Genomic DNA, 20,152 nt, shown 5'->3' on the forward strand with positions numbered 1-20,152 from the left:
GATTTTCGTGACTATGCATTCCACCGTAACCAAGTGAGTTACCAAAGCCACCATTTACCGATATAAATGCAATAAAGTCTGTAGGATAATAATGACATGTAGTCACAAGCCACCACTTGTTTTATCAGACTACATCATAAATATAAAAATAATGAAAATTCCACACTGTAAAATGAGCAGAGATGTTGCAGATACATGAAACAATAGACACCTGTGACAAAAAAACATAGGTTTAGATGAAAGAGCTCGCAACACACTTGCAATATGAGTCAATGTCAAGTAGTGATTCAGTGCTGGTTCGCACTGCAGGGCATTTTACATACACAATAGACTTTTGTCTACATAGAGCAACTGATCTTTTAACTCTGACAAATGGATATTCCAACAAAAATACTGTAATGCACAGGTAAAGGACAAACACTAAACGCGAAGAGCCATCTTTTAAGCAAGAATGAATTACAGGCAAATCCTTCAGCTCAGAAATGTTCTTACAATCAAACAAGAAAAAAAACTAGACGGTATCAAGCTCTTAAATGTCATTCCACACTTCAAAACAAATGAAGACTAAATCTATTCTGCTTTCATGTGTGTTTTCTTGTGTATATCTGTTTTATTTTGATCAAAATGTCCTTTACACAAAAAGGCCAATTTACAAATGAAGTATTGGTAAAAAGACAGTACAATACAATAAAGTATTGTTTAAAAAATAAATTAATAAAATAAAAATGAACGAAAACGTTTTTGCATAGGTCACTTGATAGGTAGGAATGATCTCACCAAGTGGATTTACCATCTCAATGACGGTAGAGGGCGTTAATGTTCCACAACAACTTCGTTTCATTCACAAAATCGCGTTATCGCTGAAAAAAGAACAACTTTATCCGTCAGCAATTCTTAAAATGATAAAAAATAGGACATATTGTGAAACTTTACAAAAACACCGTGACTGATGTGACTTTTTGGTTTATATGTAATTTAGTTTATACCTAAATCTCGTATTTCTAAAAAATGGACTTGTTCGAGTTATTCTGTATTATTGTTATTATTATTATTTATATTATACTGTATTGTTACTTATTTAGTTGGATAAAGTTTGTTGTGGTCATTTATCTCATTGCAGAACTCCTCCCTGTCTCCAAACACAGGTTTGGGTTCCTCCCCACTGACTTATTCTCGTACAGTAAAGCCCTTCAAATATCCATTCATCACCAGCTATCCAACAAACTGCAGATCCTCTTTCTGTCTAAAGAATCCATAAACAACCGCATTTATCAGACCCAGGACGTCATCAAGGACATTTTACCTATCCAAGAATAAATGGACATGGGTCTTGCAACATACGTAGAATAATTGATTTTTTGTATTTATTAGACACATTACCGCCTTTTTGTCTGAAGAATTTGCATAATGGAATTGCTGAAGCTGCTATTCATAGTTTGCTGTGGCGCGTTTAATTCTGTACGCGCAAACGTGACGGCTGACAATACTGACAACTATTCAACTCTAGACGATGAAATGGAAAATCAAGAAAACGTTTTAACACAGGTAAAATCTATTTCTATTTTTCGGATTTATTTATACATACTTTTTTTTACAACACGAAGCAATAATGCTTTGTTTTAAATGACCATGCATGCATTCATCCATTATTGTCCTGTTAGCTTTTAGGAGATTATGACAAAGTGAAGACTCTCTCTGAGGGCTCAGACTGTCGCTGTAAGTGTGTAGTGCGGCCTCTGAGCAGGAGCGCGTGCCAGCGCATTGAAGATGGCCATGCCAAGACTGAGGACTTCTACACGGTGGAGACGGTCACAGGTGCCAACTGCAAAAAGTGTGCCTGCATCGCCCCTCCCTCTGCCCTGAACCCCTGTGAGGGAGATTTTAGGTTTAAGAAGCTGCAAGATGCAGGAAAAGATGATGTCAAGGTAAAGGCTTTTAGACAGAGCTAAGCTAATGATAACATCATTTCTGATTACAAAACTCTTGCTTGTAAAATAATCGAATTTCTATGTGAAATGCATGCTTCTAGTTTGAATGCATGTAACTATAGATTTAGCAAAATTTCAAAACTGGACTTCATCCCAATTCCAGTATAAAATGTGACTTTTTTGTCATGGTAAAACTTCATTGATGATAACATTATTTCGTTAATATAAGCTATCCGAGAGAATCTTCTCTTCGTTTTAATTTAGAGTTTTTGTACTAGTGAAGTTTTTTATTCTCAAACTGTATTGGAGCTTTTAAGTTGATTTTTTTCAGCTCTCAACCATAATGGATCTCCTGGAGGGATCGTTCTATGGAATGGATTTGTTAAAGCTTCACTCTATCACAACGAAACTCCTGGGACGGGTGGAAAATATAGAGAAGGTGAGTCTTCTTACTCAATATTGATTCATAAAAAGTAAAATCTTACTACTATAGTTCTGATTCTGACATTGACCAAGATTCACAATTACACTATGCAAACCATTGAAGTTTTTTTTGGTTGCAAAAAAGGTGACCTCCCTACTTTATCCAATGACAGCACGACGAGTAAAGTCATGGCTCATTAATTGACATTAACACATACATTTTGACAATATTGTTCCCAATAAAATGCTTTATCAAGTAACCTACGGATAATAATATGTACGCTTACACTTAAAAAGCAAAATTAATATAAGAATCAACATGACTACAAAATTACACCACAAGTATTTCTGTGGGGAGGATAGGTATAAAGATCCTTAAGGTAACAACTGCATGTCATATTATGACTTTTTATGTACAGTATGATCACAGAAACCACTATATGCTCCCAAATGCTGCCATCAGGCAAGGAATTTGATTCAGGTGACTGGGCAGAAAAGCAATTGTGTTTAAATTCTTAAATTCTACAGTCGTCTTCTGGAAATCTACCAAAGGAGAAAGCGAGTGTGAAAGGTGAAAAGGCGCAGGCAAAGGGCCCTCGCTCCAGCCAGCGCCAGGAGAAGGAGAAGAAGAAACGTCTGAATGCGCTGGAGCCCTCACTGCAGAAGAATGCGGCAGCTGCTCACACTGAGGTATAGCACAACACATTTAAACAACAACCATCCATTTTAAACACATCAACTGCTGACACAAATATACCAATACTCAAAGCCTAAAGTGCCTCCAAATTTCTCAAACACAACAAATGTGTAAGAATGCACAATTTCACAACATCCACCTAAAAGCCGGTGTCCGACCATGTGCTACACAGTGGAAAACATGGCTTTAATTTACCGATCCAGTAAAACAGGAAGACATCTCAACCATCAAAGGATACAGCTTTCCCACGGCATGTTTAAGTGATTTATACAGCACAAATTCCCGCTCATCTCATGCAGCAGGAAACATATCAAGTGTGACATTTAATGCTGTTTATTTGATGAAGTAATTGAAAGCAGTGATAAGGTTAATCACATACATTTATTAAAGTCATAATTCAACTAATATTTAACTTTATGATACTAGAGGAAATATGAAGAGAAGTTTGTTGGGAGTCAGGGTACCAGCAAGCCAGTGCTGAAGAAAACCAAGTCTGTGGACCAGGAGGAGCCTCGTAAACCTGTAAAGACCGTAGCAGGTCCAAACGGCATGACCATCAGAAGCATGACTTTCTATAAAGCTAACACAATGGAGGATGCTGATGGGGAACAGCAGAGTGAGCGTCCACAACACAATTTAATGGAATAATGCACCAATCAATCATCATTTACAACGTATTTACCAGTCAAGAAGCATGTACTTATATACACTTATGTACATATGCAGAGCATTCTTTCACAGTAATACCACATATTTAAAAATTAGAAATATGTTTCAGGGTTGTCCCTATAGCAACCCTTTTACTGTGCTGCTAAATGCATGAAACAAATCTGTACATTTTCCATAATTTATTAATGTGCATGTTTGAGCACACTTTTTTTAGGCAAATTTACACTCGGGATTACAAATCACAAAGTTAAGTTTTCTTTGCAATACACAATGGAGTGAGTGAGTGCATCAAAGTTCACTTCTCCTTTAATGTGTCTTCACTTAACAGTAGCCCATGAAGTTCTGACAGGTGACGGCTCAGTAGATTTAGTCATTGAAGACGAGCTTAATAAGCCAAAGCCACGTTCACCTGAAACACGGCCTAGAACCACTGCAGCAGTGACACAACAGTCTTCCACAACTGACATCAACAACCAGCCGGCTGTTTCTCTGAATGGAAACTTCACTACTGCAAACACGACGAATGTTACAAAGGAAGCTGAAGGACAGACTGAGAAAGCCAAGAAAGAAAGCACTACTACGACAAACCTGCCAACCTCAAAGCCTTTAACTATCAAAATACCACCAATCAACTATACAGCAACCATAGCAACTCCTCTTGCATTGCCAAAGCAGCTGGCCAGTGTTACAATAGCCGCAAAAAAGTCAAAACCTCTGAGCTGGGATGAAGCCACGTCTGAAATGAGCACGCAATCGCCAAAAACTTCCAAAGAACAAGGTAAGCTTGATTCCAGTAACAAGTGAATGTAGATTATAAGTGAAAGATAAGCAGCAAATATATTGATTCTTGTTGTTTACAGGAGTGTGCAAGGACACACTAGCAAGCATTACTGGTCCTCTTACACATAATACTTATGGAAAAAATCAGGGTGCCTGGATGAAAGACCCAAAAGGCAATGGACAAGTCATTTATGTTACAGACTACTTCTACGGGAACATGGTTCTGGAATTCCGCGATATGGACACCTTTAAGCAAGGTACGTTAAGTAAGGGTTAGTTCACATTTACATTTATGTATTTGGCAGACGCTTTTATCCAAAGCGACTTACATTGCATTGTACAATACATTTAGTTTCTGACAATGTGTAATCCCCTGGTATTGAACCCATGCTAGCGCCTGACCATTGAGCCACAGGTATGTCAAACCTTTACTTCTTCTGCAGAACATAAAAGAAGATACTTTTAAAAATGTTGGTAACAGAAATGCGTTGGTCCCCATTGAGTTCTATCGTTTAGACAAAAAAAACAATGCATGTCAATAGGGAACACGCATTTTTCTTTACCAAAATTCTTCCAAATATCTTTTTTTGTGTTATGCAAAAGAAAGCCATGCAGGTTTGACATGACATGAGGGGAAGAAAATGATGACAGAAATTTAGTTTTTGTGTTTACTATCCCTTTAAACATTTGGTTGGCGTAGTGTAACATAAACATAAATAACATGGTGTCCTTTCTTTTTCTCCCAGGGAAGTTTAGCAACTCTTACAAACTCCCCTACAATTGGATTGGCACCGGCCACGTCGTCTACGGTGGCTCTTTCTACTACAACAGAGCCTTTTCTCGTGACATCATCAGATATGATCTCCGTCTCCGGTACGTGGCAGCGTGGACCACCCTTCACGATGCAGTGTTACAGGAGGAGGATTCCCCAGGGCAATGGAGAGGACATTCAGACTTTGACTTTGGTGTGGATGAGAGCGGCTTATGGGTAGTGTATCCGGCTCTGGACGAAGAAGGATTTCATCAGGAAGTGATCATCCTCAGTAAGCTACATCCCTCGGATCTGCAGAAAGAGAAGACGTGGAGAACTGGCCTGAGGAGGAACTATTATGGAAACTGTTTCGTCATCTGTGGCGTTCTCTATGCGGTTGACAGCTTCGAGCACACAAATGCCAACATCTCCTACGCGTTTGATACACACACATATACCCAAATGATCCCCCGTCTGCCTTTTATAAACAATTACACCTACAACACACAAATCGACTACAACCCAAAGGACCGTATGCTTTATGCATGGGACAATGGCCATCAGGTGACCTACAATGTAATATTTGCTTATTAATAACAATGAAACCTATACATTTTATTAGGGGGCTGCTTGCAGAACCTTTTCTGTATAAAATAGGAAAATGATTATGTGTCTAAGTGGGTTGTAGATCGGTCTACATGACAGTTTTAGTTTTTAAATCTCTATTTTTGTTAGTGATTGTTTTGCCATTTGGTCTGCTTTATACATATATGTGTTTTTTTTCCTTTGTTTATCAGTGGATGTTCAAAGGGGTGGGATCTTACAAGTGTTTTTTAAATATTCATGACAAAGTTTTTTACTGCTTACTTGAAGTGTATATGTATATAATGTAATTTAAAATAAACTTGCTTCTAAACTATTGAGTTTCGAAAAGCTGTACTTTACATAGTAAAGTACATAGTAAAGTATAGACAAAGCTATTTGGAGCCTAATTTGTTCTAATTCGGTGGATACGCTGTTAACCTGAACGATTTCTAGAAAAAAAGCCATACTGAAGCCCGGCCCTAAACTTAATGTCTCTGGTGCGAAAGCAAATCATGCTTAAATGTACGAATGAAATCGGACAAATTTTCAATAATTAGCCAAAATTAGCACCCTCGTAAAACCTTTTTTGTTGCCGTGAGATTGTGTTGCATCTTCTTTTCCAAAGACCTGAATAATTTCTGCCTTGTGAGGCTCAAGAAAAATTACAGAAGGTAGAAAAAAAAGTTAAAGAAAGACGTAAACTCACTTAATTTCTTAACATGTTAAAAAGCTCCACAGAGTGCCGACTCTTAACGTGTGAGATGATGGTGAGGGGATCTCCTTGCTATGCAATGAGGCGTATCTAAGCCCATCATCTTGGCTTCCTTAAGAAGCGGTGGCCAGAGCAAAAGAAAGCAAAACAACTCATGCCTTCTCTGCCCCCATTACAGTGAAGAAAAGAAATCCCCTGGAACTGGAAAAATGTAATAACAGCCCAAGATAGTGACCCACGGGCCAAATTCAGCCATAATTTTTGAACATCTACAAAACGGTAAGGTTAAGAATGGCGTGCAGAAAAACAAGGTGAGATGAAAGTGGGAGGTCATGAATCAAATCATATTGTCAAGATTAACTAGAAATTCATCAGTGTTCTGATTGTGGGCCTCCTCAAGATCAAGTTTACCAGGTGTTTTTCATGGACCACTAACTGGCCCTTAAGAAAACATTTAAGAATAGTCCTTTTAAAGACCCCGTTAAATAGCTTGACAGGCACAGTTCATTTCCTGTTATAATGTATTTCCTGTTGAAACCGGAAGTTGGCATGAGACAACACAGATTTTTTTTCTTTCCTAAAGGCACAGGCATTTTGAGATGACGTGATTCATCAGGCTCTAAGTGGTGGACAGTGGTGGACAGGGTTTAAGACTAGTCCTTGACTAAAATAAATGTTAGAGGTGTCTAAACTGAACACATCTTCAAATACATCAATGCCATTGTTTTGCCACAAAATGACAAACTACTAAAAAGACAAACTACTACACCAAAACAAAGTGCTTGTACTTCATGAAGATATATCATCATTTCATTGAAAAAATGTATTATTATATCAGTATTTCATTATATCAGTAGTATATCACATTCACATCACATTTGTAAATGAATGTACACAGTGGTTGGGGTGTGGGTCATCTATAATCTTATATAAGCATTTTAGATACTGAGACCATTATAGTGAGCCATTCGTTATGTTTTTTATGAACTGACTTCTTTTTTTAAAGACTCTCCAAGACAGCCTTAGGTCCAGCTTTCCTTTCCCATTGCTTCTGGGTTATTCCCAAACCAACGTGGTCCCAATCTGTGCTTTCTATCATTGTGTCAGATATATGTATGTGAATGTGCTCTGGCCATTCGATCAGCGAGGAAAGGTTTTTGAAGCACCATAGCCTTTACCTATCATGTATTTACCATAACGTCTGCCAGATTTAACCCAAAAAGCAGAACTGTATCTTGTCTCCGTGTACTCCTGCTAACAGATAAAACAACTGATCAGTCAGACCTCGGACTATTTTTTTGGTTAAAACTTTAGTGTATTGTTGAAAGCATACACATTTTAAAGCTTCGGAGAAGTAATACTACACTCATGAGAATTCGTTAATAAATAAATGACATTTCTTCCTAAATTATAGAAACGCGCAGACGCATGCATATACACCTCATTGAGTACCAGCCTCCCTCTGAGAAAAAGTCAAGAGAATGAAATCAGGCATGGCACTTTTTCTGTCAAGTTCCCACGAGACCCATTCTGGCGTATTATCAGACAGAAACACATTGGTCTGTTCATCTAGTCGTCATCGGGTTGAAATAATGCTGGAAATCAGAGGAGCTGTCTGAATAGGGCTAATTGTGAGCGTTATCACTGCGTAGCATTAGGCTTCTTTTCTCTGAGACAGCGCAGACTGAAGGCCAAATGATCAGATTAGCATCATGAGAATGCTTTTAGCAAACTTCATCAGACTGTTTATGCAGCCCTCAAACACACAGCATTCCTGGAGACCTTTTAGAGGGAAACTCAACACCCTGTATCTGTATTAGATCAGGCATTACACATCATTCTTTGATGTGAAGGCAATTACACTCATTTGGACTGAAAGGCGAGTGTGATTTTACCTATACCCAGTAATCCAGACAAAAAAGTTTTTATCTTTTACTTTTTCTTTTCTAACCATGACACTGAAAATGTGATAAGATTTATATATTTTTTAAATATCTCAAATAAAGCTAACATATTACACGACTATTAATTATATGTTATAATTTAACATGTTAAAGAAGAGCTGTTAAGAGAACATTGTGTAATATCATAACCATATTTTTTAACCATGGTAAAAATGCATTTTAATTTAACCTAAAAGAATTAGCCTTTAATGTTTTCGGTAACACTTCAGTATGCAACTATCACTTTTAATTAACATGCCTATTATTGGCATATTGGCTGTTCAATAATACTTAGAAAGCACATATTCAGCATGACCATATTCTACATCCCTAATCATACCCAATACCTAAACCTAACTACTACCTTACTAATAAGCAACAAATGAAGAGTTTATCGTAATTAATGGTTTGTTAATAGCGAGAATTGCCCCCTAACGAAGTGTGACCATGTTTTCTTACAGAGGACCTTTTTGGACAATGCTTCAAAAAATATTTGGTCAATAATGGAGATAATGGTTGCTAACACTCAGGGCATGTGTGTGCAGCTGAATCAACAAATAGTCACTTTTTTGCAGAAATCAGGTTTGACCACATCCAGGATTTCCACTGACATTCCAAGAACCCCTCAGGGTTCCCGTTACACAGAAGAGGGAGATTCATCTGCCCACAGCCAGTTAAAATGGTGTAGGTTGAGTCCTTGAGTGCTTCTGGGGCGACATGAGACAGATTAATGAGTTAACAACAGGTGAAGGGAAGAACGCCCATGTAGAGGACTGAAGGTCTCACCCAGCTATGATATCACTACCTCTGAAGAGAAATATGTGTTGAGGAAGTTGATGCTGACAGAGAATTGATTACATGGATATTTCACCCAAAAATAAAAATTCTGTCATCGTTGGTTCACCCTCATGTCACTCAAAACCGCTCTACTATATGACTCCATACAATGGAAGTCACCGGGGCCAATGTTGTTTAGTTATCAACATTCTTTAAAATATCTTCCTTTGTGTTCTGCATAAGAAAGTCATACAGCTTTATAACAAAATGAGGGTGATTAAATGATGAACAAAGTTTCATTATTGGGTGAACTATCCATTTAAGAAATAGGCTGTGGACAATTAGGAACCATCTTTCTCACACTAGGAAAAACTCTTGAAGATTGAGTTATTGTGACAGGATGCAATATATTCAGCTACATCGGCCAGTTTCAGAGCTCTGCTGGACAGCTGCAAGACACGTCACCGGTATCTGTTGCCTGAATGTATGATTTTGCTATATATCACGGGTAAGATGCCTGCAGGGGCCCATGGGAATGTTTAGCACGGATGGAAGTGTTTTTCAGGACCTGTCTGTGACTTGCAAACCACATGTTCATAGAAAAACACTCTTTCCAAGCTGGGGAAGGCAATAGTATCATGGGGATTTATAAAATGTTTAAGACAAAAGCTGTTCAGGTTTATGCTTTAAAGTGCATTTAATTGAGCTCAGTGAAAACTGCAAACATATAAAACTCTCACTGCAGCTCATAACCTGTTAACTGAGTAAACGTCACACTTATGAACTGTAGCCGTAATTCTCATTTTCACATTAGATCCCAGTAAAGCAGTGTTTAAATGAAAGGATGGGATAAAGTGACAATGGCATCACTGTCAAATCCATATATTAAGAGTATTGACATTTAATCCAGTTAGCAAGGCATACAGCATAACTCCTCAACATTAACCGACTCTCATTTATAGACGGTTTAGGCAGCAGCAACAAACGTTATGTGGCCCTGTAATGAGGTAGGCGGGACGAGAGCCAGGATTCGAGGCCGCGTGAGTGATTACAAGCGTCAGCTGTACGCGCACCGGTCTCGTATCACGGAGGAGATTGGGAGCATAAGAGGACGAGCGACCGGACCACCATTAAGAGAGGACCAGGCCTGGACTTTATGTTATGGTTTGTGTGTGTTGCCGGCAGTCGCCCCAGAGGGGGCTGCTGGCTGTCTATTTACGTTTGATTTTATTGATTAAAAGTTTTATGTTCGCCAGTTCCCGTCTCCTTCCTTCCCTTTTATTGAAATGTGTTACAGGCCCAAACTTAACTTCCCGTAGACCCTCACAAAGAATCAATAACTGTTGAGTAGTTTTAATGTAATTTAATACAATGAAAATACATTAAAATATGAATATGAATTTCAAAACAATGTTAATATAAGGTAAATTTTGATACTATAACCAAACGCTGAGACCACAAGTTAACTTTGGGCCAGAGCTAGGGTGGCCATACGTCCGGCTTTTGGCCGGACAGTCCGGATTTTTAGCCCCCTGTCCGGCGCAGCCTCAAGCCGGACACTCATTTGTCCTCCTTTTCGGAGTTGCGCTGAATCGGTCTTAAAAAACTGCGCTGTAAAACCTTTATTGGGATGCAGCAGCATAGCGTCTGACGGCGTAAGATCTCCGGTCAAACAAATGATTGGCTGAAAGAGGTGTCAAATAAATATCTGATATATCATTGGTTAAAAACGTAAACAAGCCTCCACGAATTGAGGTGGAGTCCACGTACTGGCTACGTCACATCATAACGTTAACAACATACCTAAACGTCAGAAATCATTTAATCCGGAATGGACAAAAGACCAAGAAGTCATATAAAAAAGCAGTAGAGATGCTTTCCGTGGATTTTGCACACTATGTCGCTGTGAAGTGGACATTATTAGTAAAGGGAAAGGGCCATTGACCGACATGCCAGCACTGAAAAACATAAAGGTGACCGACGAGCTGCTTCCCTTAGGTCTTATTTTCGAGAGACAACATTACCTCAGGATGACAAAATCTCCACTGCAGAGCTTTGTAAAGTCTATCATGCAGTCAAGCATCACCAGGCAGTCATACAGGAGTGTCTTGAATAAATACAAATACTGTGAACAAACACACATAGGTCTACATCAAGATATGTTGTTGATCAAATTGTCTGGCAATGAATAGAGTAGGCTATTTCAGAATCACTGTATAATGATCCCATAGGTATGATAGACAAAATTGTATTGTATTTGCGAGAACACCAGATGCAGTTATTCTTGCCTCACTAAATGCTGCAAAGTGTCCTCCTTTTTGGTGTTATGGAAATGGCCACCCTAGCCAGAGCATGGGTCCAATGAATCTGCCTATTTAGCTTAAACTAAACAAAAACTGACCTCAGACTTGTATCTTTTGCATGTTTTTGTGCATACAATTGGCTTTCATAGTAGGAAAAACTGGTCAATAGGTTTCTTTGTTCTGCTGAACAAAACTGCTCAATAGGTTTCTTTGTTCTGCTGAACACAAAATATATTTTGAAGAATGTAAGCAAACAGTTTTGGGGCACTTTTGACTAGCATTGTAATTTTTCTTACTATGGTAGTCAATGGTGACCAACAACTGTTTGGTTACAAGCATTCCTCCAGAGACCTTTCTCTGTGTTTATCAGAACAAAGACTTTTATAAAGATTTGGAACAACTGGAGGGACAGTAAATGATGACAGATTTTTCAGTTTTGGGAGAACTGTTCCTTTAATGAAGACATATAATTCTGAAATTGTATTTTAGAGACAGCTGTCCTGATATGCCCTGAACATGCTTAACAAATCCAATTAAAACACATATGGACAGAATAAACTCAGTCTAAAAATAACTGGACCACTACGTAACATTTTATTAGCAATACAATCGAAGTTCTTTAATGAAGACATATAGTATTAAAATTGTATTTTAGAGACAGCTGTCCTGATATGCCCTGAACATGCTTAACAAATCCAATTAAAACACATATGGACAGAAAAAACTAAATAACTGGACCACTATGTAACCTTTTATGAGCAATACAATCATCTGGGAAGTACTTGACTGATACCCCTTGCAACGTTTGTTTCCATTCATAAATGTCCTGTTGTCTATTAAGACTCTCTCACTGTATAATATAGACAGATTTATTTCCCTGCCAAACTTGATCACAAATTAGTTTACTGGCTAAAAGCCAGTTTGACCTTGAGCAATTATTTAGATTCCTGGACAGAGTCTGTGGCGGGCTGTGGAATCTTTTTTTACAGTCACAGAGTAAATCTACAGCAGAAGGGCTGCCAGAACTTAAAAGCTGCTCCATAACTTAGTGTGGGACTTACACCAGTTACATAAGCAGATTGTTCTTAATGTATTTTGCACACTCCGCTTCTCCGTCACCCACGTTGACACAGACGAACTACATTACAATCTCCGTATATCACCTAGACATACACTAAATACTTCCCCAACCTAATATAAACTAATTTGTAAGACCTCTAAATTATGAATATACAAATAGAGAACTATATAGAACAATAAAACACCATATACAGAATGTTAAGTATAATTCAGATCTATAATTAAAAGATGTCCTCCAATCTTATATACTGTTGCAGCAGATCATAAGCTTAAGTCATAAGCAACAATAGAGGAGCTTCAAAGGTAATTCATTTCAACACACTATGACTGTACACAACTACATTTTTGTTAAAACTCATACCTGGATTGCATTTCTATATGCATTTGTATCCTCTGATAAACAAGAGCCCAGGATTAAAATGACAAAAATGTGGTAAATAAATGTATCAAATTTAAAGACAAATTGTCTCAAATGTTAACACACTGTACCCATAGACAGAGCCACACAACACCATTTGCAGCATCTTCTCTAGATGTACATAGATGAACATCACATACGGAGAAGCCCGAGAAGACAAACTACACTGAAAAAAATAACTTGTAGGATTTACTTAATTTTTTTATCGCAAGTTTTTGCATTCACTTTTGTAAAGTAAATTTTACTCTTGAAACTAAGTAAGTTATTTTGAAATTGTGAATAAATCTAAATTCTTTTTTTTAGCTGTATATAATAAGAAGGTTGTGTAAATCTAACTTGATTATTTTAAGTAAAATCTACTCAGTTTTTTTTTGTAAATTTAATTTGAAATTTTTAGTAAATCTAACTTATATTCTTGACCTGTATGTTATAATTAAGTTATGAAACTAAAAATTGATTTGTTTTGTTGCTGATAACAAAAATAATAATTGGACCCAACTGTATCAAAAAGTATTTAATAAATGCTTTATTTAATTAAATACCATTGCAGCATTTAGTAAAATTTACAAAAAAATAGCAAAAACATAAAAAAAATTACAAACAAACAACATCAAGAATGTTTTCTATAGCATAATCATGTAACCAATTAAATCAATCTGAATACTGTAAGTATAAGCATCAACACTGGTGGCTATTATAATGCTTCAAAAGTTGCAAACGTTTTGATGGATCTAAAGGACGTGTTTTGCAAGGCCACCTCAGGCAAAAAGAAAATTTAAGGTTACAAATTGATTCCTGAATTCCACCTATTACAGTCTTCCAATCTTATGTGTACAACTGACAGCTCTCTATCAATCTTCAGTCCTTTTGAACTCCTCCCCCTCAATTTCCTGCAATTAGACAAAAAATATTGAGTACACCATATTGTCCTTGCATACATACACACACAATTAAACCGTAACTATAAATAAAGAGAATACATGTGAACTACTATTGACCTCTTTATTATATAGTTTAGTTTTTTTAACCCCAATCAATACTTTCCCTTAAGGCAAGAAAGTTTGACTTCATATCATAGCAGGTTATTTTTGCAGTATATAAAAAGAACGTATGCAAGATCATTTAATAGCTAAAGTATATTAATGATAGATAATACGTGCAAGAATTAATACATGAGTATACATAAACATGTAAAGAGACAGATCTGTGCAGATTACAGAACTTCAGACGTGCTAGAAGTTTCAAACTAGGCCTATGTCTCTCTGCACTTTCTATTTTAAAACGTTTACTTCCAGCATTTTAAATGGCGTGGTCAATTGCTTAGTTTTATTCACAGGGCAGCTAAAACTCTGCAAACCAACGATGTGCGTTGTGTACCAATGCACGGCAACGTAAACGTACCCTATATGTGAAGAAACATTTTGTTGCTGCGGTCGGCCAAGGACTATTTATTCCAGCGGAAGGATCGCCATTAGTTATTTAGAGTTGCAGGCACAACGCGAAGCGCGAAAAGCCCTTCAAACATGATTTATTCACCATACAACAGAGCCTCTCATAACTTATTTGCTTATTTTAATGCTCCTTACCTGATCAAATGTATTACTGGATGATCGGTCAAACGCTGTGGCGGTCGTAGCCTTGTTTTAAATGCGAGCGGAAACAGTTAAGCAGCGCAGTCAAGTTCAGAAACATGTCAGAATATCCCTACACGCGGGTTATTGCGCAAGCCACACCGAATTAACATTAATCGGTTAAACAGCATCACCTAGCCTAGCACACCCAAGTACCGGTAATAAGGAGCGAGAGGACGCGGAAGATAAAATGTCACACATAAAAGTTAGCCTATCGTCAATTTTCGTATTAAAAAATACAAATGTGACGCAAAATATAACGTTACTGTTGCTCATCACTGCTGTTGTTCATTCAGTTGTCCGAGTGAAAATAAAGAAATGCTTGTGAAAAACATTGTCGAATACTTATATGTCGAAAAAGACAACCTGTCTAGAAATACACGACAACCTAGTAAATTAGGCTACTGAACGCTGCAAAACAGTTCTAAAATACAGTGACATGGGCCCTAACATTACCTAAACATATATGAACGAGAAATAATAATAAATATATACTATAAAACATTTAGAAGACAATTAATTTAAACATACCTGCTTGTGTGGATGATATCCGCTTCCTCAGAAACGATCCCTCATAAACGACCCCGAAATGGCGGGAGTTACGCGCATGCGCATTGATGAATCCTTAGCCAATACTCTTCTGTAATATATCTGTCTAGAAAATATCGAACTAAATATAACAAAATAATTTGCCATTCACTCGTCTGACCAAAAATGTTAAAGTACATCGAAAAATATTTCGAAATGACACCATTTTGGTTTGTTCAGGTGCGCTGAACTCTACAACGTTTTTTTACGTTCTTATAAATACTTGAGTAATCAGTGTTAATGCAACAAACATTACATCTTAGTATTTATTTATCTTAATCAATACATGCACGACATAAACACCATTGTAGGTTTTACTCAACATTTTAAAGTTCACACATCAACTAACTTTTTTTATGTAGAAATACTTTAGTTTTTTAAATAAAGTCTACTACCCCAAAAAATCATTTTTATCAGTGTATACTGACCCTTGCCTTTGATGTAACTGTAAACACTCTTCTAGGGTATTTCACAAAAAGAATGGTAAACTCTGCAGGGTTTTATTAATAAGCAAATACTTGGCAGCCATTAATGAGAACAAACAAAAGAACTACATGATCATCCACACAGCCAGGAAAGACTTACAATGTAGTCTAACAGCTTGTGTCCGATTGGGTGCTTTAGTTCTAAATATAAATGCATTTGTCCCATCAAGCCACTTCCCGCTGACTTTTGCATTCATGGTTCCGAGAAGCCTGAGCGAATGGAAAGTCCGAGTAGCCCAGAGCAGCAATAGTCCAACTTTCCAGAGCATCCATCAAATACTCAAACCCTGCTTTTTTGTACATTTGTGAGGAGAAAGAAATGAAAATATGGGCTTAACTGAAGCAGTCTGTTTATGGAACAGTGGACTATATGGATCATTGAGCAATCTCTCATTCAGTCATTCATTAAGTCACATCATGTCTAGCAGAAGCTGGACTTCATTAAGAAACGGCGGTCAGACTCCATGAAGTGTGTTGCTCGTGGGCTTGCGAAAGCAGTCAAAATCAAGGCTCTCTAAATCATGGTTATTAAGCCTCATTACAGATCATCAGATTGCATTAAGACGTTTCTCTATTTCGGGTGACAGAATTTCAGGTAAATTATGATTCTTTTAATGCGGTGAGCTACTTCTCCATTCAGGGGTCTGTACTTAATGCCAAAGAAGCTTGATGACAAGGTGATTATGAAACGTAGGCTACAAAGGCATGCATGAAAATAAAAATTAGAGCTTGCATAATGGAACAAGGGACTGCAAGTATGACTTCACTCAAAGTCAGATTTCCCCTGAAATTTAGCTGATTACTGATCCTCATGGGAACCAAAAAAGTCCCCACAAGGTAAAATATTAGCACACTGTAGGGTGAGGGGAGGGAGAGAGAGAGACAGAGCGAGAGCGAGCGAGCAGAGGTGTAATGATACACTCAGATCACGATTCGGTACATATCTCGATGCTCGGTTCACGATACGGTACACATCTCGATATTTTGAACAAAGTAAAAAAATGAAACTGAAATTCAAATAACATTTATTTTCAGAAATATTAACAATTTAGTAACTTTTTTGTTTCACATGCAATTTACACATACAAAGACTTTTTACATTAAAGGATTAACTGAAATTATAATTAAGATCAGCGTTCAGTGAAGGGCGTATTCATTCAGTACATTCAACCAATGAAACGCTCTGATAGAGCTCACACTCAAACGCCATTGGCTGCTGTGCCATTGCTTCCGTTGTTTACCTCATCTGTAAATCGCTTTGGATAAAAGCGATATCTAATCTTTCAAAAAGTCGCATTACGTCAACGAAATTACATTTTTCTCAATCGTGCAAAACACATTCTTGTTTTTTTAGAATCTCATTCAACCTTTTCATGTAGGCTATAGTACGAGTCACTTCATCACTTCTCTGATCGGAACAGCGCTGCTTTCTTTTGACTTACTTTATGTTAAATATCACGTTATGCACGTTAGCGGATAAATTAACATGGACATATAAAAACATTTGTTCTGCCTCTATAATGAGTTTCGAAATGAATCGCGAGCAGTCAAGCTTCAAGTTTGCTGGGTTTTACCGGCAATTGTGAAGGAAAATATTACGCTTTGTAAACCACGTGGAGACACAGTATCTGCATCCCCTTCTCCCAGAGACTATCTCATAAGTAGGCCTAACTTACACGTGACGCGCCGGCGCAGGTATCGTAAATATCGTAAAATATTCGTAATACGACGTATCGTTACACCCCAAGAATCATCATTTGTCATCATTTACTCACCCACTATTCAAACCTGAACAGTTTCTCCTGCATACCACAAAATGAGATATTTTGAAGAAATGTTGTAACCAAACAATGACGTTACTCATTGACTTCTATAGTAGCCTATGGACACAAAACCAATAGAAGCCAATAGCTACCCCCGTTGTTCGGTTACCAACATTCTTCAAAATATATGTTTTATGTTTTGAAGAAAGTCATACAGGTTTGCAATGACAAGATGGTCAGCAAGTGATGACTTTTGGGTGTACTTTCCCTTTAAAACAAACTTTGGTATTCGCAAAACACACACAGGTATATTAGCATTACTCTGACGTTAGGTCCCTTCGTGGGTGTTTAAACGAAATGTGAGTTTAGTATGAAAAAGGGGTGAGTTTTGTAACCAATCAAAAGGAGTTTGACGTTAAAGGAAGCTGTGTGGTCGGAAATGTAAATCATGGTTCAAATAGTTCAGATTTATTTTCCTTTTCCATTTACCACTCTAAAGTAGTCATGGTCTTCAAACTAAAAAACTGCAGCCAGACTTCTGATTAGTATTCAGCTGCTCATTCATTTGTAACTTCCAAAGCCTAGTGAACTCAGTAAGGTAGTGCCCTAACTTGCCTGATCTTCTGGGAGTCTATAACTATTTTCCAGGTTGGCTCATTAGTATAAAATGTGAATGTTACAAAAATGTATGATTACTAGAAAAAAGCAATACTTAACCCCACCCCTAAACTAAACTGCCACTGGCATTAAAACGTACAAATGTCATCATATGAATTAATAACCTAGTTTTGCGTCAGATTGTGTTAAATAGACATATGCGCAGTCACTTGTCACGGGTAGCAATATTACAGTTAAAACAGATATGTAGACCAACACAAACATGAAGTGAAAACTAAAGCAAACTAAACTAAATTGCAAGGTCAAATTAAAAATTAAACTGAAATATTACAAAAACATTGACTTCAGTCCAACTACTGGTCTAAAAAGTATTATGCTATTCATTACTCATAACTTCAGTGCATGGTATGCTGTGCATCACTGAGCACAAAAAGCATCATAAAGTCCCCACTCAGCTCATCTTCAGCCCTTCTCTACGATCAGCTTTTGTAATGCTTCTGGCTTTAAAACAATTTGTGTTCCAACCACAATGTTGTATTTGGTTTCCAAAGAAACCTTTGCAAATCTGGGAGTATGGCCATCTGTGAGGTCTTTAGGAAAAATACTTTGCTGGCATAGGAATAAAGGACTGATACGTATGAGCGCAAGTCTGAGCAGCTATACTCAGCAAAAATCAAACCCACTGTAAATATAGCAAAGATAGAGACAGGAAACTCATTCTCCTGTGATGTTGCTGTAAACATAAAGAACAAAACATTTGCAATTGATAATACATTAAAAAAGCATTGCCGCTATTTGCTTACTGTGCTAAACTCAGGAAAGCTCCAAGCCTCAATTGAACACACATAGCAAATGTCACAGGTCAAATCAAGTCAACTTTATTTATATAGTGCTTTTTACTTTTTTATTGTTACAAAACAGCTGTACAAGAAAACATTGACTGTAAGCAAAATATATAAGGTTTTGCAAGTCAAAACACAGGTCAAATATCAGACAGACTATAAATTCCTTTATTCAGTTTTAAAATAAAACTATAAAATTTTAGCAGCCCCCCCGGCCAGGCAAACCAGTATGCAAATAGTGGGGAGGAACCCAAAAATGGCCTAACCAGGGGATTCCAGTTCCCCTCTGGCAAAAGCTGCAGCCTCTGCACAAGCTCGAAAGTGCTTGCATAACAAGGCAATATAAAAAATGGATTTAAGATTATCATTAATAATCTAATAGCAGATGAAATTATGTAGAGTCGCCAAGTCCTTTGTCCAGCTCTATCATCACAGCTTTTTTCAGGTCTGGGCATGGAGTGAGTCCTGCCCGCTCTAGTAACCTTGGAACACACGTATCTTTGTGGCTAAACAGTTTACTTCAGCACTTTAGTGTCTGAGGTTCTTTGTTGATCTCAATGGACTAATGGCGAGTCGAATTTGTACAAGATTCATCACTTAAAGAAAGCTGTCAAATAGTTAGACAAAATATATAACTGCATGTAAAAAAAGTGCCAACAATTTATAAATCGTAAAAATGGCAAACTGCTGTGATGTACTTTTTAACCAAGAGCTTTCAGAATGATTTTATAGCTGGAACAATTGGAAATATCTAACATGATGACTATGAGTGCAGAGACAGCCGAAGACACACAGCCAGAGAGAAGAAAATTCTTTCTTCAGAAGACAGATTACCTCCAAAGCTTTCACGTCTATCTCCACAACAAACAGAGCAACAAATCTGGTTTTCAAAGAGACAGATGCTGGAAATTTTGTGGGGGATTTTTTTTTCATAGAAGATCAAATAATCCTATAAAATGATACCAAACACGATCACAACAGAATTCGTAATTATTTTAAGAGTTGGTGATTTCTTATGAATTGGTATTACTTGATTTGCTTGAAAAATATACAGTATCACTAAAAAATCCTACAAAATATATTTTTATATTCTGTAAAATAACATCTTGTTCAAAGTAAAATGACTTTTTTTTGACAGAAATACAGTAAATTTACCTAT

The 20,152-nt window shown here is 37.2% G+C and overlaps 1 protein-coding gene across 1 annotated transcript; it reads left to right on the forward strand.

The window, feature by feature from the left end:
* The first annotated feature begins 1,200 nt into the window (after nucleotides 1-1,200).
* On the forward strand, nucleotides 1,201-6,166 carry olfml2bb (olfactomedin-like 2Bb). Its single transcript, XM_079453456.1, has 8 exons — nucleotides 1,201-1,545; nucleotides 1,662-1,925; nucleotides 2,260-2,367; nucleotides 2,880-3,041; nucleotides 3,475-3,664; nucleotides 4,046-4,495; nucleotides 4,578-4,754; nucleotides 5,244-6,166. Exons 1-8 carry the CDS (start codon nucleotides 1,408-1,410, stop codon nucleotides 5,840-5,842), a joined length of 2,088 nt encoding a protein of 695 aa, XP_079309582.1. The 5' UTR covers nucleotides 1,201-1,407; the 3' UTR covers nucleotides 5,843-6,166.
* The last annotated feature ends 13,986 nt before the right edge of the window (nucleotides 6,167-20,152 follow it).

This window comes from Barbatula barbatula (assembly GCF_947034865.1).
Source record: "Barbatula barbatula genome assembly, chromosome: 3".
Taxonomy (NCBI): domain Eukaryota; kingdom Metazoa; phylum Chordata; class Actinopteri; order Cypriniformes; family Nemacheilidae; genus Barbatula; species Barbatula barbatula.

What these genes read in the sequence shown, in the direction of transcription:
- olfml2bb (XM_079453456.1), top strand. Translation starts at nt 1,408, where the DNA reads ATGGAATTGCTGAAGCTGCTATTCATAGTTTGCTGTGGCGCGTTTAAT. An exon ending in AAGAAAACGTTTTAACACAG is followed by an intron (nt 1,546 to 1,661) that starts GTAAAATCTATT and finishes TTGTCCTGTTAG; the next exon opens with CTTTTAGGAGATTATGACAA. An exon ending in TATGGACACCTTTAAGCAAG is followed by an intron (nt 4,755 to 5,243) that starts GTACGTTAAGTA and finishes TTTTTCTCCCAG; the next exon opens with GGAAGTTTAGCAACTCTTAC.